At 38.0% G+C, this 22,537-nt stretch overlaps 1 protein-coding gene across 3 annotated transcripts; it reads left to right on the forward strand.

Moving 5' to 3' along the window:
- Nucleotides 1-1,620: 1,620 nt before the first annotated feature.
- Nucleotides 1,621-19,175, forward strand: LOC142342252 (PHD finger protein 10-like). Of its 3 annotated transcripts, none has more exons than XM_075393523.1 (4): nt 1,621-2,159; nt 2,761-3,273; nt 17,705-17,998; nt 18,221-19,175. In XM_075393523.1, the coding sequence occupies exons 1-4, from the start codon at nt 1,895-1,897 to the stop codon at nt 18,994-18,996; spliced, it is 1,848 nt and encodes a 615-aa protein (XP_075249638.1). In that variant the 5' UTR covers nt 1,621-1,894; the 3' UTR covers nt 18,997-19,175. The 3 variants fall into 3 exon arrangements, with proteins under 3 accessions (XP_075249638.1, XP_075249639.1, XP_075249641.1); XM_075393524.1 differs by having other exon boundaries at nt 1,954-2,155; nt 2,789-3,273; XM_075393526.1 differs by having other exon boundaries at nt 2,024-2,159; nt 2,754-3,273.
- The last annotated feature ends 3,362 nt before the right edge of the window (nt 19,176-22,537 follow it).

The following is a 22,537-nucleotide window of genomic DNA, read 5'->3' on the forward strand; positions in this document are numbered from 1 at the left end:
TTGGGCTCAAGAGGGTAAATTTTGGGATCAAATTAAAGGGATCAAAGGGGTAAAAGCTTCAAGAAATTTAGCAATGAGCTTTTTTGCTTAGTTTCTTTGATTGTTTGTTTCTCAACTTTTTTGAGATGAATTTGTGTTCGTTAGGCTGGCATTGTTCATTGGATCTGCTGGTCAGATAGAGTACTTCTATGTTTTTCATTCAATTATTTGAATTGTTTTTCAGGACTTGTCCTGCTATGTTTTTTTACTTCCTCTAACAGATTTTTGTTTCGTCTTACCCTGCGTCCCGCGTTTTTGTTTTTTAGGTCGATTGCGTGACTTACCACACTCAATAAAATGACGTCTGAACTCAATAGTGTGCGTCTAAGTAGTGCCAAACATATATGCCCTAATTCTTGATTATTAGAGTCCTGAGTTTTTGATTTTGAATATTAATTTTGAAAAGCTCTAATAGGGCTTTCTCCTTATGGAGCTTATGTGTCTCGTAAAACTGACAGTCCGAATTTAACCCAAAAAGTCTAGTGGTCTATTAAAGGACTGGACTGGTGGTCAGAGCCACAAGCATCCATCGAGGCTATTTTCCGGCAATATGCCGGCTATGTTTTATTAAGGTAGTCTTTTGTTTCAGCACCTTCACTTTTTGTGATTCATTAGTTTTGTTGAATATCATTTTCCACCGAAAAACACAACAGCTTGGTATTGCAAAATGAATCTCATTGTCAATGTTTTACAACTATTGAACTTAAATCAAATCGACGCTTGAGGAAATCTTGGAAGATTTTTTGAGGATTCTAATAGAAAACCGTACTCAAAATTGCTCCAAAGAATTAAAGTGCTTCAAATTGTTTTTGGATGATTAAAAGAGTTTTCTATTCTCACAAATGAAATATTTTTAAATTAAACTTTAAGCGTATGCTGGAACAATATGTGCTACGCACAGACTCGCACGAGCCTTCTTGTGTTCAATTTCGTCAAAAACCGACGAATTCCCTCAAATTTGATGCCGACTTCTGCCACCATCCTCTACGCGGGAAATTTTTGAGAAGTGTGAGTACAAGCAATGTCCTGCTTCTGAAAATTAATTGTCTTGTATTCAAATTTGGAAAAATAATTGATAAAGATGCGTGGAAATCTCCGGTTACAAATCAATAGCAAAGTTGGGCCTTGGTTATCGTAAGCCTTGGTCTAGAACAGGATTGAACAAAACTTATTAACGAAGGTTTTGGAACTTTAGACACTTGATGTCTGAACTTGTTTTGTTGTTTTACTTCAGAGAGTTCTTGGTCTGTTTCTGAACCTGCGAACTTATGCTTACCTGAACTTGTAGCTCTGTTTTCTTTTGATGTTTCCTTATATAATTGAGAAACGGTTTTTAATATTGAATAACTGATTTGGCGAATTTTTATTTTTGTTAAATTAACGAAATATAATTTGTTACGATAGCAGATATACTTTGTTATCATAAATTTGTAAAGTCCTTGTCCAAAAAATTTAATATTTGTGTTGTTAGACGAATTAGACAAGAATGATGTTTTAGGGTGATCAATCGGGTGAAAGTGGCGCTTGGTCGCGTAACACCACAACCAAAGCCTTTCATTCTCTAAAATTTCCTAAAAACAGTTTTTAGTAATGTTTGACAGGAAACTGATTTTTTATCCCTTCATTTTATTGCCGAAGTTTTATTGTGCTTTCATAAATTCTTTCTGTACAAGGAGTGGCAAAATTGAAGTAGACAGCTATTTTGTTTTATCAATCCAACAACCAATTATAGCTGCTGCTGTTATGCTGGCAAGGTTCGATTGTCGAGGAAAATTAATTTTTTGTCCTTAAGCCTTTCAGGTTGAAAGCAGTTGCAAAATTCTCGAAGCGGAAACAAAATTGTCAATTTTGAACCATGCTCAATTTCTCTTCCAATTACTTTTATGCTGATGACATTCGACCTTTGATAACTGCTGGGAATCAAACTCCGAGGAGCGGAATTTCCACAAAATTTGATTCTTTGGTCGATTATGCAGAGGCTAATGTTGTTCAGAAAGAGAGTCTTTTGCAAGAAAAAGTGAGACCTGAAGATGCAGCATTGCTATTGGACTACAGATGGCCAATTGGAGCACCAGATGCGAAAGATTATTTCGTTCAGGAACAGTTTGCAGTGTTCGTAGGTACTGACGTTTTGCGTAAATGATGTAATCCGGTTGGATAGTAAGACTTACGGGGGAGGGGCGTTCTTATAGCGGACCTTTTTTTTTCTTTAAAAAAATGAAACCTTGCTTGTTGAAATACAAAACTGATGTAAAAGCTCGATTTAGAATTTTATTGTTCTACGGCTTGTAGAAGTGGAGTCTTGTAGAACAGTGGTGGTACCGGCACCAAATTGAAAATTCCTAGATACTGATCTGTTCGTTTCGTTTTCTATTCTGAACGAGCTTAAATTTTTACACAAAACCTAACCCATGCCTTCAGTTAGTAATGAAACCTTCTGTATCGCTTAGTTGTACAGTCAACTGAGACATACCCAGGAAGCTCCTTTTGGCCCTCCTCAGCCCCCCCCCCCCCCTAGCCTCCTACGCTTAGTTGTATTTCTAATTTAATTATGAGTTATATGCCCTAATAAGAGGTGATACTAGCCATGACAATTAGTATATACCCTTATGAACGTGTAAAAACATGTCAATTATAAATGGGTATATTCCACCAGTCGAAGCAAATAGTTGCAAGTTGCTTAAATAATTGCTGATAGCTAAAATTTTCTTAAGATTGCAGGCTGCCCATTGTTCCATCGGAGATTCAGCGAGCTCTCTCGTCGACCAATCATGTCGAAAGAGCGTGACTACTTACTACGAGAGGGAATTATCCAACCAAACAGTGATCCCCTTTCAGCAAACGCTACCTTAACCGCAGTTGATGCTGACGAGGCTGTTTTTGTCATGCAGTGCTACTTTCCGAGACATTTCACAGCCTACAAAGCGTATTGGTTGCCCGAAACGACAAGACGTCGAATCGAAGCATACATGAACTCGGGCTGCACGAGTTCTAAACGCCAAAAAGTCGACTTTCATGAAAACAAAAATTCGTCTCACGACAGAGCGGTTTGCAGCAGCTCGTTGTGTGAGACAAGCAGTTATAATCGCAGCGTGAATCGACTGCGAAAAGAGAACTGTGTGAACGGCGTATTGGACTTGCAAACCATGGTTGTTCATCGACCGAAAGGACGTATGACTAGCCGCCGTGTGTTTAAAAGCTCGCAGATCTCTTTTTCTAGCCAGAACAATAAAAGTAAGCCAAAATAATGCGCTATTATCTATTTTTTCATTAATAGCTGCGATAGCGAAGGCTGAGTGGAGCTATAATTAGTCTTCCCTTGGTGTTTTAATAAACGGAGGAGTATCGGTTTTCTTTAGTTTTTTTACTACTCTAATAGGCGTTATGGTTTTCTCCTTTTTGCGACTCCAAGAGGCGTTGTGTCTTCTTGCTTTAACGACTCGAAGATGAGTTTCGTAGAAGTGTCTTTTTCATCATTTTAGTTGGAGGAAATTTTGAAGCATTACATGAAATGGGTGAAAACATTTGACTTCTTTGAGTGTTGAACAAATGTGGAGAGTGGAGCGAAAAGAGAGTGGTGTTTGTTCATGCCTGTGTTTTTGACAGGGCAAGAAATTGGTTTGAGATGTTTTCATTGTGGCTTCTGCGAACTGTTTTTTTAATACTTTTTTGGTTAAATGTTTGATTAAGCTAGGGGAATGATTTCAAAGGTTATATTGATAGTGTTTTCGCATTTTTGTTATTAATTCAAATTTTATGCTGTTGGGGATAAAATAGACGCTTATTGTTTCTCATTTTAGAAAAACAAATAGGCAGTTTTTTGAGCCTGTGATAACCCTGACTATAGGGTACAATCGTGCTGTGAATCCACGTAGATTTAGAATGAATGGATTCGAGGTACGAATCCAAGTTTCCAACGTCAATTGGATTGTTACTTTTAGAATTGACTACAATCGCGGTGCGAATGTAGACAAATTAAATGATGATGGATTTCTCCTTCAAATCCGTAAGTTTTTATCTAGTGGAAAAGAGATTAGATTGTGAACGACTGAATTCAGTGAGAAGATTCAAAAGAATGAATAGTTGAGTAAAAGTGGGAGGTGTGAACAGTATGAAATAATGACTTTTTAGTCGGCGGTAATTTATAATTATGTGAACATTGACTTTTAGTTTTACAAGGACAAGTATAAATTAATTAAGTACAATTTACTAAATGAGAACTAAATTATGGTACAACCGTACCACATATCCTGCGCTGAGCGAAAAATTTTAAACTGCATCAGTATAAAATTTAGAATAATATTAAAATATGTACTGGTTATTATAGATAGTATACATAATGAGTAACGATAAATGAGTGCCGTAGGATTAGTGTATTTGAGTCGCGAATGTAAGAGAGAACGAACATAGCGGAAACTGACGACATATGCAGTAAATTTTATGCACGCGATATAAATTAATGCACAAACGTGATGCGAATCCATCCAACTTTATAATACGCGAATTAGCGTTACAAATGTAACATCAAATTAAAGGAATGTAGAACTAACACACAATGAGAATTAAAATTAAACGAAAACATGAAATGAATGGAAAAGCAGCGCAATTCCGAAATGATTTTAACAATTACAGATTGGAAATAATTCAATAAGTTAACAATGACAGTTTGAAATAGTTTTAGTTTAAATTTGATTTTCCGCATCGAATACACTCATGCTAACTTCACGAGCGTAATTGTCGTAATTGTATTCTTCAGAGGACCAAGTTCCCACTGGTGGTGGTGCAGAGGGGCTTGTAATCGTCAATTCATAGTCTGTTTCGGGAACTGGCGGCCGTGTAGCTTCTTCATGGAGAATTGTTTCGATCACCGGATTTGTTCGTTTCGGTTTTTTGGAAACCGGAGCTGTTGAATCGTCACTAACCGAATTGACCGAACTTTCGAATCCGTAATATTCTGGGGCTCGTCGGTTTCGTTTAGTACTAGTATTTGAGGGAGACGTGGTTGAAGACGTTACTGAAGGGGCAGCAACAGACGATGCATTTGACGTATTCAGACTCACCGATGTGTTACGTGATCGTTTTCCTCCGACTTGGGGCTTTCGTGGTTTTCGTGCCAACATTGCTTTTGAAATGTTGCTATTTGCAGATGACACACCCGATGCTGCATCTGACTGTGTTGGACGGTGTCGAATTTTGATCTCCCCGCGAAACTTCTTCTTTAAGTCCTTCGTGTGCTGTGCGATTTTTTCTTCCGTGGTTTTATCGTAAGGCAGGGGTCGACGTTGCGCATATTGCCATAGTTCAGTATTCCTTTCGGCGCGAGTACCGAATTTAGCAATATCGCTATTGCGAACACTTACTTCAGGTACTCCTGGTTCTTTGATGACGGTTGTCGTATCTGATGTACGAACAACCGTACTTCCTGGTGCCAGTGTTTCCCAAAGACCGCGAAGGTCTCGTTTGGAGCGTTTAGTCACCTTGCGAGCGAGCTTCAAGTCCAGTGACTTTTCCGATCTGGGGATGGGGTTATTCAGTTTTGGATGTAATATGAAGCGAGAGACAGATTTGTTGTGTTCGCCGTTGTAGCGGCGTCCGGCGTCAACTTGTGCCCTTTGCATTGCCTCTTCAATTAGGATGTCGCTTCTGTCTCCCGTCACCCATCCATTTTCATCCAGGTAGTCCTCAACAGGGACAGTATCAGCGTCTAAATAGTGGTGAAGAATGTTTTCATATGACAGATTAGATGATTTAGGTGTTGTACTTATATTACTTAGTGGTGTGTTTGGCTTTCGTCCAAAGTGTGCTTGGAAAGGTGTTACATTTGTAGTCTTTTGTTTACATATACGTAATTGATATACAATTGACTTTATTGCTTCTTTAATTGTGAATGTTTTATTTCTATTGTCTAATTTCATGCAGCCTAAGCGTCTTTTAATTGTTTGTATTAAACGCTCCACTAATCCTATGGCTCTATGATCGTTTACAGGGGCAGGTAGTATGTTAATATTATGTTGTTTGCAAACGTTTTTAACTTTATAACCTATTAAACATCGTGCTTGATCAAGTCTAATATTTCGGGGAACACCGTGGATTTGAATGTAATCGTCTAAACATTTTAGTACATTTGGTCTATTAGCTTTATCAAATACTTCTACAGAAGGATATTTGGAAAAACGATCAATACATGCAAGAAAATATGTATCTTGATCTTTTTCATTCGTGATAGGACCTCCAAAATCAATCTGTATTTCTTCATTTGGCTCTGTACATGGCAATAAAGGTTTCCAATTAGACGCCGGAATAACAGGTTTAAGGTTCTTACCAATATCCGTGCAAGGCTTGCACGTGGCCGCTTTATTTAGAATTTCGCGGTGCATGTACGGCCAGAACGCGTATTGGCCAAGCGTTATCATCCCCCAACTTCCTGGATGCGTTAAGTGGAGGCTTTCCAAGACCGCGTCTTGAATGGAGTGTGGAATCGCAACGCGTTCGTCCACACAAACACATCCTGAGCGGACGTGCAAGTCTCGCCAGTACGAGAATAGGTACGGGTTGACTTCCTTGCATCTCTGGGGGTCATCTTGAAGTATGCAATCCCGTACCTCCTTCAGAACTGCGTCCTTGCTGGTCAGTACTGCCAGAAAGCCTTTTGTGAACAACTGTGTCAAGTTGTTCTCAAACACCTCTTCTTTTGACAATTCGACACTAGGGGAAGAGTGTCCATCATTCGAAGATCGGGTCGTTCCTGAATTTGGAGTGGATTGAAATGTCACTCGGCTGTGGGTAGGGGGAGTTTGCGGGTTTCGGCTGTGTGAAGGAGAAGTACTCATTTTGTGGTTTTCAATTACGTGGATATGAGTTTGGTTGGATCTAGTATTTACTTGTGACTGGATTTGAGTTGAATTTGTACTGGTATTAGAATGAGATTGCAATTGTGCTGCGTGTGCAGAGTATTTAAGAAGCAACTGATTTGTGTTTCGATTAATGGCCGAAAGCAAATTGGAATAGTTTGTTGAGCGAGGATGTGAGGCACGTGTGGAATGTGTGTCAATGACGCTGTTAAAGTGTCGTGATTGGCAGGTTTGTGGTGTGGTATTTACATAAATTGCTGCAATTGCGTCACGAATGCGGGTAATTGTTGCTACCGCAAATTCCTCGTCATATTTGTTTGTAACTTTTGCTTTTTGATTTGGTTGGCGGGAAATATAATCTACCAGCCCCATTTTTGCACCGGGGATATGTTCAATGTTAAAGTCAAAAGGTAAAAGACGATCAATCCATCGTGTTAATCTACTATTTTAAGATTTGTTTGATCTGTGTTCTTTCATGATTGAGAGTAATGCTCGATGATCTGTGATGATTGTAAATGATTTGCCAAATAAATAATATTTAAAATATTCGACGGACCACACAACGCCTAGTAATTCAAGTTCGTTAATGCTATAACGTTCCTCATTTGAGTTAAGGAATCGAGATGCAAATGCAACTGTATGCCAACCTGTAGGTGAACGTTGTTCTAGTGCTGCTCCTAACCCTGCTCTAGAAGCATCGCATTTGATCCGCGTTTCCAAGTGAGGATTGTAGTGTGTGTTTTCTGTGGCGTTTGCTACTCTATTTTTAATTGCTTGGAAATGTGTGTCATGTTCTATGTTCCAAATAAATTTTGTGTTCTTTTTTAATAATGGACGAAGAGGATGACATAATTGGGATAAGTTAGGAATGAATTTACCAAGGTAGTGTACAGAACCTAAAAATGATCGGAGTTGTTTTAAATTTTTAGGTGCTGTTAGTGATGCGATTGCCGCTGTTTTTGACTCAAGTGGAGCTATTCCAGATTGACTGAATTTATGTCCTAACCATTCTATTTCGGTTTTTGCAAAATGACATTTAGGTAAGTTGATTCGTAGATTATCCTCATCTAATTTTTGTAAGCACTGGTAAACAAGTTTTAAGTGGTCTTCTTTGGACCCACGGCTAACCACTATAATGTCATCTAGAAAGCAGTAAGTATTTTTTAGTCCGACTAAAGTATAGTCCATTACTTTTTGGAAAGCTGCTGGCATATCAGTTAAACCGTAGAAACCTGTAATGAACCGATATGTTCCCGTTCTCTCACCGCTGATAATATTAAAGTTACAATATCTGGCCGTTTCCGGATTTAATTTAAGTTGGCTGTATGCGTACTTCATATCCAGTGTGGAATAATATGCTGTTTCCTGTGATGCGGATGTGTTTAAATTTTGCTGAATTGTGTCAATCAAATTATCAATATTTGGCATTTGATATTTGTTTTTGTGAATAGACTTATTTAAAATTTTTGAATCTAGTGCTAATTTAACTGTTTTATCTCTTTTAACTGTAATAACTATAGGTGAGATGAAATTTTTGTCGGAACAACTATTTAGTTTTATGATGTGTTTTTCATCAAGTAATTTTTTAAGTTCTATATTAACTAATGGTTGTAAATTAATAGGTACTCGTCTTCCTTTTTGATGAGTAGGTGTAAATTCACTATGAAATGTAGACTTTACTGAATGTTTTAAAGATTTACCGACGCGGGTGATGAGTTCAGGAAAGTCAAAAGAAATTTGCCGCTTAATTGGGCATTGATTTTGATCAATGTTTGCCACTTGTATTGATTGGATTACTGAGAAACATAGTTTTGGGAAAAGGTCTCGTCCAATGATTGGTCGGTGACCATCTTCAACGACAGTTACATCAACATCTGTGGCTATCCAGTCGTTACACTTTATTGATGTCTTGATTATAACTATTATCTTGATTATGTCATTGGAGAAGGTTTTTAAATCGTGTATTTCAGGGGACTGTATCCAATAGCTATCTTTGCATTCCGATACCACTTTGTCTGCTAGACTTTTGTTAACGATCGTACAAACACTTCCTGAATCCACCAATGCTTTGGTGCTTGTATTTCCAACTCGAATGTCCAAATTTACGGGTTCTACCTCACGGGTGTCGGTATTGTATGAGATTGCCGCTACACAATTGTCATCGTAATCATCGTAGTCGGAATCGTAATTGGCATCGTATATGCTCTTTTGTTGAAGAAGTTTGCTAATATTATTTACTTGTTCGGTCACTGATGTCGTGGTGCCGACTGTAGCCGCTTCCGAAATTGAGTCATCTACGTAATTTACTCGAGATCTAGGTTTGTTAGCTTGTTTTGGTTTTCGACAAACCTTAGCGAAATGGTTAGAGATTCCACAATTTTTACATATTTTCCCACGGGCGGGACAATTTTGTCTATGAGAGGGAGTCCAACCATACCCACAATTTGGACAGATTGTCGGTTTTACGAATTGATTTGTAGATGGTCGCTTTCTATTCCACGATCCTTGGACATTGTTTATCGAGTGAACTTCATTAGTTGAATTGGTTGTTGCGGTTCCAGAGATTTTTAGTTGTGTTTGTATGCCCATTTCGATACTAATCGCAATTTCGAGAGCTTTTTTAGGTTCTCGTGTTTCTTTTAGCAATTCTCTTTGGATTTCTCCATCTTGCATGTTAGCGATAAACACATCCCGTATTATCGATTCCTCACGGCTTCCTAAATCACAATTTAGGGAAAGTTCTCGAAGGCACCCGTAGAACTTTTCCACTGGTTCGCCTTTCATTTGTTTTCGAGATAAAAATGTATATCTGTCAAATGTAATATTCCTTTGTTTGGTGAACACTTCATCAAGGCATTCCCAAAGAACTTTCATGGTCACTCTGTCAATTTAGATACTTGGTTCCTGTGAACCAAAAATTCGTCTCCCTTCAACTCCCAGGCTGAGATACGTTAGGGATACTGCTTTACTGTCACAGTATTTCCAAGGCTTTTCCCCACATAGTATGCCCACAAGTTCTGCTTTCTGGCATCGGTTAAGCCATGAGTTTTTTAGCTGTTCATTCCTAGTACGTCTGTCTCTTTCGCTTTGAGCAGTGCTGTTTTGAACGTCCTCCTCGTAGATGGGTTCTGGAGGAAGGGTAACTTTGTCTGGGGGGTCATCAAGAAGAGTATCGATTGATATTCCTTCTTTAGCCATGATGGCTAACTTTAGCATGACCTGCCATCTGTCCCATTGCAATGGAGGTTCCAACGTCGGTTTTTCCCAAAAGGGCTCGATTCCCAAGAGTGCGCGTTCTTTTGTAGCTGACTGCGCCATGTGATAACCCTGACTATAGGGTACAATCGTGCTGTGAATCCACGTAGATTTAGAATGTATGGATTCGAGGTACGAATCCAAGTTTCCAACGTCAATTGGATTGTTACTTTTAGAATTGACTACAATCGCGGTGCGAATGTAGACAAATTAAATGATGATGGATTTCTCCTTCAAATCCGCTAAGTTTTTATCTAGTGGAAAAGAGATTAGATTGTGAACGACTGAATTCAGTGAGAAGATTCAAAAGAATGAATAGTTGAGTAAAAGTGGGAGGTGTGAACAGTATGAAATAATGACTTTTTAGTCGGCGGTAATTTATAATTATGTGAACATTGACTTTTAGTTTTACAAGGACAAGTATAAATTAATTAAGTACAATTTACTAAATGAGAACTAAATTATGGTACAACCGTACCACAGAGCCTATTACGAGTTTTCTATTGTTACCTGAGCGTTTTTGTCATCTGAATTAAAGTAAGGTGTTCATTTTATGTGCACTTTGTATATGAGTAAATACTGGAATCTTTTATTTTTTATTTCATTTGATTTTTGAGGCTAATTAATTCATTAATTAACTTTAAATTGCTGTTCTATTTTTTTCTTGAGTGGATTCTGTATGTAACAGTTTTCTTGAAGGTTTCTTTTTTGTGCAGAGCTGACACCGCAAGCTCAAGATGTTTCCGGAATTCTTTCGGCTGTATAATAGTCAAAATTAATCTAGAGTGAAATTGAAGCCTGAAGTGAAACTTGTAAAAAGCGTTGTTGTACTGCTGATTAATTGTAAAAATCGGAGCGAAAATGCAGAAGTTTATTGATAACATTTATTGATAAGTTTATTGATAACAGACAATTTATGAAAATTTAACCATTTTTGTCAAGTTCTTGCAGTTTTTTTCTCTTTTTAAAATATAGGAACAGTTTGTTAGCCTATTATGATTTTTCTGCTGATTGGTCATTCATTTATTGATACGAAGTGCAGAAAAGCAGATTTTTACTTTTTTTGCATTTCTGATATGCTACGTTTTTCGGCTTTCTTCTATTGTTTTTTTTGCTTTAGATTGATTCTAGACGTCTTATGGTTTGCTTCCGGCTTTGTTTTAGAGCAAGCAGGAAATTGAGTGAATAGAGTTTGAAAATTTTGTTTCTGTGAACAAAATCGAAGAGCTCAGAAAAGAGTTATTTTAATCCTGCCTTCTTTTGAAACAAAGCGAAAAATGTTGGTGTGCTTGTGTTGGGTAATCCAATATTATCAGAGACTTTTTTTATTGTCTCAATTGCGTGAAATAATGTTTTCCGTTTGTAATTGTACTCGTACAAATTGAAAACGTAAATGTTTTGGGTTCGTTTTCGGGATAATTTGCTTTTTGGCTACTTTTTCTTCCGCTATTTCAATTAAATATTTTTTTTCTGATCTTTGATGCTGACTGTCATCACGAACTAGTTATCTGAAAGGCTGGTTGTTTGGCGAAGATGTCTTCCAGTTGTTTTGAAATTTTCTGGGAATATTTTTCCCGGCAACGAGAAGTGAGAGCTAGCAAAGAAACCGGAAATTCAGGGAGTGAACAGAATTTGAAAAGCAATTTTAAACATATTTGAATGGATCTCTAGAATCGTTATTTTGTTCATCCCTTCTTTTAAAACAGCAAATAATGTAGGGGTAGAAGTTTTTCGCTGAGTGATCAAATATTTTTTTTCAAGTGCTGCTGTTTCAAGCTGTTTTTTAGTTTTATGTTATCTAAGAAATCTATATTGTAAGCTGAAGGAAGAGCCTTCAGGTAGTTTCGATAGCAGTTGAAAGTTTTCTGTCAATTTAATTGATTTTTACGCTATTATCAAGTTTTTCCACTCTTTTTAGGATTCATGCTATTTTTGCAGTTTTGGGCCCTTCATGTTAATTTTTTTGCATTTAATGATAGTTGAGTTGAAGCCCAATGGTTCCAGTTAGTTTTTTTACGTTTTAAATATATAGTGCCGGTAGACCCCAGTTTCGTTGACAAAACAATTCAAAAGTTATTTATAATTTTTCTTATTTCTGTTAGTTTTCTCTATGTATTTCAGAAGAAGAGATATTTTTTAGCTTGACGTGGGTTGTCTAATATTATGCCAGCGATTGCTCTGTCTCGATTGCATGTAAAAAAGTTTTTTCATGCACTTGTATTCTTGTTGTAATTGAAAATGGAATTGAATTTCCTGCTTTTTTTTAGTAATGTACTGTTTTGGCTAATTTTCTTTTTGTTGTTTACTTCCATTTTCGGCTCTGATGCTTGCTGGCATTAGATTCTAGATTTTAAAAAACTATCTTTTTTCGGTGGGGACAATTTCGTGTCGTTTCGTAACATTTGCGGTGCTTTTTGCAGGAAGTGCTGTGCGTTCAAGCGAAAATGTGTGGTGTCACTATTATGTAACTCTCTGGAATTCATATTCAGTGATTTTGAGGGTCTAATTGTTTTTCAAACGAAAAGTTGGCTTATATTTACTGGTGTCTATGGTGGTGTGCTACATTAATCTTGTTACACTAATCTAGTGTTTCCTGCTTTGCCTATGAGTTCTTGAAAATTTTTAGTACTCGCCTTTTTGCTGGCCCGATTTTTTTGTTAACCCAATTTCTCCCGATCGATATATTATCTCTTTTCAAAAGATACAGAAATGAGATTATTAGAAAGCCTTCGAAAAACCGCTTTGTTGAACAAAGTTTATCATTTTACTGGCTACTCGTGACAAAATCGACCTTTCAAATTTGAAAAAAAAAACCTTTTGCATTTCCTACTTGCTTAAATGTGCAAGTACAATTATGTCCTCTTAAGTGCATATAATTTGAATAGACTAATGACAGTATCGAGATAAAACTAATAGAATAGATGCAACAATTTAAACTGACCGCAAATAATTGGGTGTTAAAAGTGTCCAAACAGCAAGAAACAGATGCAGTAAGTATAATAACATGTAATGTAATATCATTTGAAAATGATTAACAGTAAATTTTCGGTTCGTGTATCACGAAATTATAGTTTTCGTTTTGTGCCGTTACGGTCAGCAGAAGGCGGTTTTTATATTGCTAATAACTAAAGATGAGATTTTGAGAACGTTCATTTTAATTTGTGATGTTGTTCGTGGCATTTTATAAGGAGTCATTTTTTTATTTTAGGAATTAAGTTAAAACTGAAATATTGAGTTATTTTAATAGTCATGTGTTTGGAGACTTGTGTACATCTGAATATACTCATTTCAGTTGTAAAATTGAACTAACCGTATTAGGATGATCGTAGACGTAAAGACTGACGAAGTTGTTGACAAACCAACAATAACGGTAAATTTGCTGAGTTTATTTACCGAACACCAAAACCCAGCATAATCTAATTTGTGCTCTTATTATTGAGTTAAAAGATGAACACTGTTATTAACCGTGCTGGACGTGGGGTGAGAATGATGAAAGTGGTGGCGAATAGTAAAGAAAAGAAGTTGGCAGACAGAGAATTGAGGCGGCGGTTAAAAGAAGTGGATCGGGAGCGTTTGATATTAATATGCAAGGAGCAAATAGCCTGTGGCTGCCAGGAGTGATGGAATGGAAACAGGAACGGAATCAGAGGAGGAGATTATTAGGGAAATGATTTGTATCTCGTATTATTATTATCGTCATCATCATTGTATCTATCGTCATCAACATTATCGTTGTTTTATATATGTATATAGTCTTGATTTTCTAATTTAATTTAATGTGGTTTTGGCTCCACTTTCCGTACAAGATTGACATGACCGAACTCTTCGTCATTTACCGAGAACGCAAGAAGCATAGCGGGAGCCGATGGGCCAGCGTGCGTGCCCGCATAACTTTCCCAGTGACCTTCTGGCTGTCCTGGTGAACTAACATAGATATAGACATTAGTTGCAAGCGCTCGCGCAATCATCCGTAGGTTGGTTGAACTGAGCTCAGTAACATCTTCGGTCGAGTTACTAGACCGTACCCCATCGGGGAGATCAAATAGGTAACGATTCGGTCCTGTTTGTCGCAGACGTTTCACCCAGTCTTCGATAATCCCACCAGAATCGCGATCTCCATTAGGCACTGCCGATAATGCTGAACATACGCAGTTGTACGTATAATGACTCGTACGTACGGCTCTATATTGGAACTGAGTGACATCGAGGGAATCCGAACTGAAAGAATGTAGCTATGTGATTACAAAAGTATTGTTTATAGGATATTTCAAAGGACTATGTTGCTTACTTCTGCAACACTCGAGAAACTGATTTAGTTCCATCAAATGGGATTCGCAATTGCTTACATAGTCGCGCTACTCGGAGCCTGTTAATGTGAATCATAGGTTCGGTCTTACGAATCTCGATACGTTGTTGGCACTTTTCGCACTGTCGCAATTCGCTGGCAAATCGGACGTAACCTTTCGACGTGGTACTTGCCACGAACCAAAAGGTCGAGCTGCACGCGGTTAGGGTGACCTTCGTCTTGATGCATCTTCAGTAGCGTAGGATATGCGTCTTCACTGTGAAGAACTTGTTTCCCACTTCTGCAAGGTTTTCCGTCCCGGATAGTGACTAGGCCAAGCTTCGTCCGGAAATGTTGTTCTTTGCGGATGAAGCTTTGAGGATGTCTTAGAGAGCTTTTTGTTGTGTAATATCTTGTTATACTCACTGACGTCCATTATATTTGAAAGAAACTTGAGTTTTACAAAATTCATAATTTTGGTCAATTCTGAATATTTTTACAAGTTGGGGACTGAAATTTTGCACCCCCCTCGATTTTTTGAAGACGATATGACTGAACCAAGCTGGGGTCACCATCGCCCTAGGGCACCCCTAAGCTATTTACAAACCAGGATTGGTAGTGCCAGCTTTACCCAGTACGGATCTATTAACACTTATAAGGGGAGAAAGTGATAATTCTGGAGTAAAATCCGAAATCGACCATTTTTGAGTATAATGGACGCTTTTCATATTAGGGTGCAATAAGGCCCTAAGCCTACGTCTGATTAGGTAGAATACGAACTATACCCCCCAAACTGCGCTATGTAAACAAAGGACCCAGAAACACAAATTTAGTAGTAGGAAACTAAGTATACGTTGACTTGTCGGCCATTTTGATTATTTTGGTAATTATGTGCTTCCCTCGTGACTAGGCCGTCAGCCTGTAACTGTTTGACTGATACGTAGTCCCTAACCCGGAATTCCCCTATGTAAACAAACTGCCCGTGACCCCGGAAAATCTCGGAACCTGTATTTGTGTTGTAAGTTGTGTTATTTGGGCGGCCGTCTTGACTGACCTTAGTAAGTGCGTCACCATATTGCGGCATTGGTATTATGGAATGTAAACAAAGTGGCCAATAGCGTTGTAGAGAGCTGAATACTTGTGTCATGATGACGTTTGTTTGTTTAAGCAAACATATTGTTTGCTCAGCTTAGTATAAAAGCGGCTTCCACTATAAGCGCAGCGCAGAAGTTGCAAATCGCGAACAAGTTAATTATCGATTGTTTGGCATGGTTTGTCGGTATTTTTGAGCGAGAGGCTCTTGTTAATCGTGATTAAGCGTCGTTGCGTTTAACTTTGCCGGGGCCAGTAGGCGAGATGCTCTGAATAGTCGCTGAGTCGAGCTTAGATTATTTGGCAGTTTTGCCGGTTAGTTCGAGCGGGTAGCTCGATTAGCGTTCTAGCGTGGTTCAAATCGCTTGGTGACTAGTTAGTTGTAGAGCTATTGCTCTGGTAGTTTTTGAGTTACGGCGTTTATCGCGGGTATATAATCGAGCCGTAGTTTTTTGTTTTCTCGGGATTTTTGGGTTGATTTGTGCTTACGGATTACCAGTCAGTACTCTGAGTAGTTCTAAGTGTGTGTTAGTTAGTTAGTGCTGTAGAGTTGCTGTTTTAGTTGGATAGCAGTTGTTGATTGTTGCTTATTTAGATTAATATTTACTGTTACTTTGGTTGATTTTTTATCTATTTATTTTGTTAATTGATTAGTTGCACTAACTGTTTGTTTGAGCCGGAAAGAGCAAGTAAAAGGGGTCATAAACAAGATCGAACCACCTAACAAAACAACCTTTTGAGTTGTGAGATCTGGGCGCTAGTGCCCGTTCTAGGCTGCCCAATAAAGTTCAGAATCTTACATCAGATCTGACTTTTTGTGAAAATTGAAACAAACTAGAAATATGTCTGTTTAAAAAAAATCATCTGTACTAGATTTTGTATACTTGTTGGTTTTTTCACTAACTTTTTATTGAGCCAGTCTGAATTATTTATTTGTCCAACACGTTCTGACTAATTTATCAAGTTTTTGCTGTTTCATATCCAAGTAAAAATAAGATTTTTTTTGGCGAAAAATTTTGTCGATAGTCAACTGTGATCTGTATTATCAGTTTTCATAGAACCAACGGTAGTTAGTGTCATTATTTACGTTTTCGGGAGTACATTTTACTGTTGAAAAAAATCGGTTTAGCTCTTTGATGTTAGCAGCTGCCAATCCAACTTAATTTTTTTTTGTGATTTCGAATAATATCTTTTTTCGTTTCTGATCATCTGTCTCAGTCTTGGAAATTGATGTATATTAAATGAGTTACACTAGAATGTTTTTTTTTGAGAAAAATAATTGAGAAAAAATGCTTTTACTACGTATAATATGCAGTTTTATTTGAATTTCATTTTATTTCATCTTGATTGATATCACAAATTTTCGCCAATTCCGGAAGACTGTTATCGGTATGCATATGTTGTTACTATCTGTTGTTACTATTGTTTCGACTGTTGTTATCTTGGTTCTCTGGTTTTGATTTCTGTTACATAGCACAAAAGTTGATTTTTTTATCAAAGTTTTCTGTTAATCTGTCATCGTATCTAATGATAAATTCCTAATGGATCAGTGGATGATGTAAAAATGCTTTATTTAATAAGTTTGCAGTTGTCAAAATTTGATTTCTGTACTCGAAATGATTGTCTGGTTACCGGTCAACTCTTATTTTAATAGGGGGAAGACGATCTTAAAATAAATATCTATAGATTTGCGTCTCCGTTAAATCTAGTTTTTTGGACTCTGATAAATTGGTTAGCAAATGACAGGGTGACGTTTTAACTGCAAACGCACATTGCTGATTCTCTTTGTCTTCTGTCCGAAGCGAATAACGTCTCTTGTTTCTGTCAAAATTATTGGGGGTGACATACCTATGACAACAATTTACTTAATATCACCATACGAGTTCTTTTTGCCACAAATGCAAGTTAATTAAATTAAAAGGGATTGTTTTTGTAAAACAAGAAACGGTATTTTTAATTTTTCTCCATGGGAACTTTGTCTTATTATTTTGTTTGTTGTACCCCTCTTTGAACCTGTGGATCTTTATTCACGCTTTCGATCTCTCCACTTCTGGCCTTAGGCGGTAGATACTAGACACTTCTATGTCACGTTGTCATCTGCAAGTCATATGTAGCCTTAAATTTTGTTTGGAATATGTCCGAACTAATAAGCAGTAATTGTTATGATAGCTTGTTTTTTAAGGTTTTCCTCTTTCTCTAACCTCAAAACAATACCAGCCAGCCATCTCAACTAGACCAGCATCGGAATTGAAATACCTACCTCTGGGAACTGTGGATCGAAGTGTTCCTGCAGTGGAACTTCTGGACTCTAAGGAGGATCCGGACTTTCCGTCCTCTGTTGTCTCGGATGGTGGTGAGAATGACAGGGAACTCAGTTCTGATTCAGGCTGCTTATCAGACGAAGAAAAAGAAAAAGTACAGACAGGTCTCAAATGTAACCAATCAACTACTGCTAAAGAAGCGGATGCCAAGAAAGGTCGTATAATTTCTATGCACCCACCAATGCTTAAGGTTTCAATTGCAGAAAAGGTTATCAAACGGTTAATTTGAACATTCAGTATAGCCTTTTAAATCCAGACATCAAGTTTTTAGACACCATGAAACAAAGAGCATACCCTACGAGTCATTCTCATTATTAAAGTTTTCTCTGTTTAAGAAAATTTTTTTGTTAAATTTATAGTTAACATTAAGTGTTTAGATGTTCAACTACTCCTGTCTGATCAGCCACAACTGGGCGAGTTGTGTGCAGCGTGTTATGGTGACTCTGATAACAACCAACTGTCAGTGCCCGAATCTCTTGTTAGGTGCACGACATGCAAGAGCGATTACCATCTGAGTTGTCTGAAACTGAAACCCGACCTGCGCAATCATTTTGGAACCACTGGCTGGACTTGCTTCAAGTGCAAATCATGTCCTCAATGTGAGAAAAATGTTACAATTACTGAATGCAGTGAAACGCATTTTGAGAACCAGTCGGTATTTCGATGTTGTAACTGCGATAATTTGTACCACGTGAATTGTTTGTCAAATGCGAAATCTGAGAATCGGTTTGATTCCCTAAAACCTGTAGGAAGATGGGCGTGTCCCAAATGCGGAAATTGCGCATCTTGCCTCACCCGATGGTCATTTGAGTGGAAAATGGAGTTCACGCAACCTGTTGAAATGTCGCACTTTCCGAAGTTCCTTCAAACACATTGCTTGGATTGTTCGAACAAGTTCAGAAGAGGGCTATTTTGTTCAGTGTGTTTGAAAGTGTTCAACACTGAGAAGAAAATGTTGGTGAGTTCCACCTTGCAATGTGGTCGATGTTTCCTCTTAGTTCACATGGAATGTGATGCGAGAATTCCAAAAGAGAACTTGCTCGAGATTTTGTCGACACGATTCTATATTTGCCGAATTTGTAGAGGCGAAGCCCCGAATGTGCTTGGATCATACGTGAAAGAAGCTGAGAAACTTGATAGTCCGAATTTGTGAGAGCTGAAACGTTTAGTTGCCTAAAGAACAGATAGATTGACTGACTGGCTGACTGACTGATAGAAAAAACCGTCAATTTTGTTCAACTGATTTTAACTAATACTTTTTATGCACAGATGAATGTTAGTCTTTTAGATATGATACAAAGTCCCTGCAATCGGTATCCACACAAATTTCTGCTTAACTTGCTTCTGTTTTTCTTTGATACTTAAAATTTTCTTCATAAGTTGTAAACCAATTTTGCAGTGGTGAGGTTTAGCAAAATGAAATAGTTGCAGAGTCAGATATTTTGACAGAAATTGGTCAAGATAACCCGAGACTGCCTGCGGTTAGCACGACGCAAATGCCAAAAAATTGCCGCACCCCAGATCTTTTGGGTGGCAATGCAAGGTGAAACGTTTTGTCTTGGAATTACCTATCACAATAACTAGGTATCATGCTAGAAATGCAGAAGAAAACTTAGAAAATGGGACCTTACTCGCTAATTGCAGCTCTCTTGGCGCTACAACAGCGGGAAGATATTCGATTTGTTCGATTATCATGTTAATTTGCGCAGATTCAAAAAGGATTCGCCTGTCAACAGTTTTAACCGCATGAATAACATCGTTTTTGTTATTTTCTTCAAATTTTTTGTTTGTTTTCAAAGTTTCTTGAATACAGCTGTAGTTTTTGTACTTCATCAACTGCAGAAAATACAACTAGATATAACGCATGAATTACGAGGACCGTAAAAATTACGAGGACACATGATTTTAGTAATATTTTGCTCAGAACGCAGCTGAAGAGGTAAAGACCCCTGGCTCGTGAACTCGTACTCGCCTATCTGTCTCACTTGCCTGATAGAAAAGGCCGTCGAGAAGCTTATCCGGAACAGAATGCCCAACAACTTTAAGTTTTCTGGGTCACTAGTGAAGAAAAGACCGGCTACAGAAACCAGAGGTACACGGGGCCAGCTCATAAGGCTGTGCCATAAACGGGTTCGAGTGGAAACCCGTGAAAAGAACAGCAGTGTGTGTGTGCTTGTGTGTGTGTGTGTGTGTGTGTGTGCGTGTGTGTGTGGGTGGGTGTGTGTGTGTGTGTCTCTCTCTGTCTGTCTGTATGTGTGTGTGTGTGTGTGCGTGTGGTGTGTGTGTATGTGTGTGTGTGCGTATGTGTGTGTGTGTGGCGTGTGGTGTGGTGTGTGTTTGTGTGGGTGTGTGTGTGTCTGTCTGTCTGTATGTGTGTGTGTGTGTGTGTGCGTGTGGTGTGTGTGTATGTGTGTGTGTGCGTATGTGTGTGTGTGTGGCGTGTGGTGTGGTGTGTGTTTGTGTGGGTGTGTGTGTGCGTGTGTGTGTGTGCGTTCGTGTGTTTGTGTGTGTGCTTGTGTGTGTGTGTGTGTGTGTGTGTGTGTGGTGTGTGTGTGTGTGTGTGTGTGTTTGGTGTGTGTGTGCGTGCGTGTGTGTGTGCGTATGTGTGTGTGTGCGGTGTGGTGTGTGTTTGTGTGGGTGTGTGCGTTCGTGTGTTTGTGTGTGTGTGTGTGTGTGTGTGTGTGGTGTGTGTATGTGTGTGTGCGTGTGTGTGTGTTTGGTTTGTGTGGTGTGGGTGTGTGTGTTTGTGTGCGTGTGTGTGTGTGCTAGTGGACCAAAGACTGGCGTATTAATCTATTTTGACGGACAAAGGCTTAGCCTAAAGTTGTCCCCAACGGTCTAAGTAGATGGATAGAGGCCTGACTCAGAACCTAGAAGAATCGTTTTTTGGACCAGTAAAAAGAGCAATGAGAACCTTTATCATGGAGTTCAGCAGCGTTCAAATACTTTCACAGCCGTTTTTTTCATTTTCATGGACTGTGTTGTTGAACTCGTGGAATGCATTGCTCAGGACATGGCAACTTACAGCTAAGACCGAAGCCTGAAGAAACTTCAGGAGTATGTGTAGAGAGCACTTAACCAGATCGGATAAGATCGAATAAATTAAATTACGAACTGGAATCTAACAAATTTATTGTTAAGTGGGGCTCTTCACGACCCGCTCCCTAGAGTTCAAAAGGGCGTTTGTTCCCAAAGCCTTTCATAGGAGAAGGGGCAGCAATGTTTTGAAACTGTACGTATCAAGAATTAACACAAGACTTTTCCGAGAAAAAGGAGAATAGTCCACAAATTAATACAACAAAAATAACCTAAAAATAGGAAGTTTTGTCACTCCTATACAGTACATCAAATAGCTCAGTCAGTACGTTTTTGCACCTCTGCCACGGCCAATTCAACTTCCTATATGCTCAAAATTTGAAACTATGACAAAAATTGAACTAAAAATTAGTGACCGCTCCGCATCTGCCTTAAAACTATATTTTTGAGAGGTGAAAAAATAACAGCAGGAGAAACGAGAACTTGGAACAAACTAAATGAACAAGTATTGCTAGATGCTATTCTCAGGCTATCAAAAAGGTTGGAACTTGCGGCTGTCATTAAATTCAAAAAAATTATGGAAAATTGGCAGGAATTTGAAATACCTTACTAGTTGATTGAATCGTTTGTGCCTGTTATTTTATCCCACTAAATCATGTCAACTGTCAATGGATTGCAATGTTGGTAAGTCAGTGTTTTATCTTTGAAACAGTTGCTGAAATTTTAAACAAGCGAAATGGTTCCTTGACACAAAATGGAAAAATAGCTGATGTGATTAAGTGTCGTTCAATTTCTAAGGTACCACCAGCTCGTAGAAGTTTCTTTTCCCCGATTAAAACAATTTCTAAGTAAACAAAACTCATTTAACCCTAATCATATTGGCTACAGAAAAAAGTACAATTGATGCTATTTCGGCAGTATCTGAGAAAATAAGAAAACTTTCATCAAAATAAATATACCACAAGGTACATTAATTGATCTCACCAAAACCTTTGTTGATGTAGATCACAATATTTTGTTTTTAAGTGTGATAATTTGGGCTTGAGGGGATTAGTTGGGATTTTGATGAGCTCACATTGAGAATACCAAAATCAGACTTTTGATTAAAATGGACAAAGTCTTCAATAGCACATGGGTTTCCCAGGGTAGCGAGGCAAACTCAAATTTGATTTTATTTGCTGACGACTTGCTTGGAAAGTAAAACGAAGGTAATGGAGATGTGAGTTTGAAAATGAATACTTGCTTTAGTAGTAAAAAGAGACTAACATTACATAGCGACAAAACTGTCTTAATTAATTTTTCATGTAAAGTACTAAAAATGGATGGTATTGGGTCACTAATGAAACGTGGAGTGGCAAAGGCCATAGAATGGATTTTAACGATCTGAAGTTAGACTTTCAGGTAGAAATATTGTTAAAACGTGCTTCTAAGGTAGCATGTATAATGTATCTTATGTGCCTTTTGAACAGCAATCAGCTATACAAGGTTTAAGAGAGTTATATTTGACAAAGTTTTCATTTTGGAGTAGTAATTTGCATCAAATATCATAAAAATTGGGAAGCAAAAAAATCGCCATATTTTCAAGCCTAGAACGTATGAAAGTCTTGCTAAGTTTGAATAAAATTTAAAATCGGCTGCATTAGAGAACTACTTATTTA

Source organism: Convolutriloba macropyga, chromosome 7, assembly GCF_964194025.1.
Source record: "Convolutriloba macropyga chromosome 7, txConMacr16.3, whole genome shotgun sequence".
Classification (NCBI taxonomy): Eukaryota; Metazoa; Xenacoelomorpha; order Acoela; family Convolutidae; genus Convolutriloba; species Convolutriloba macropyga.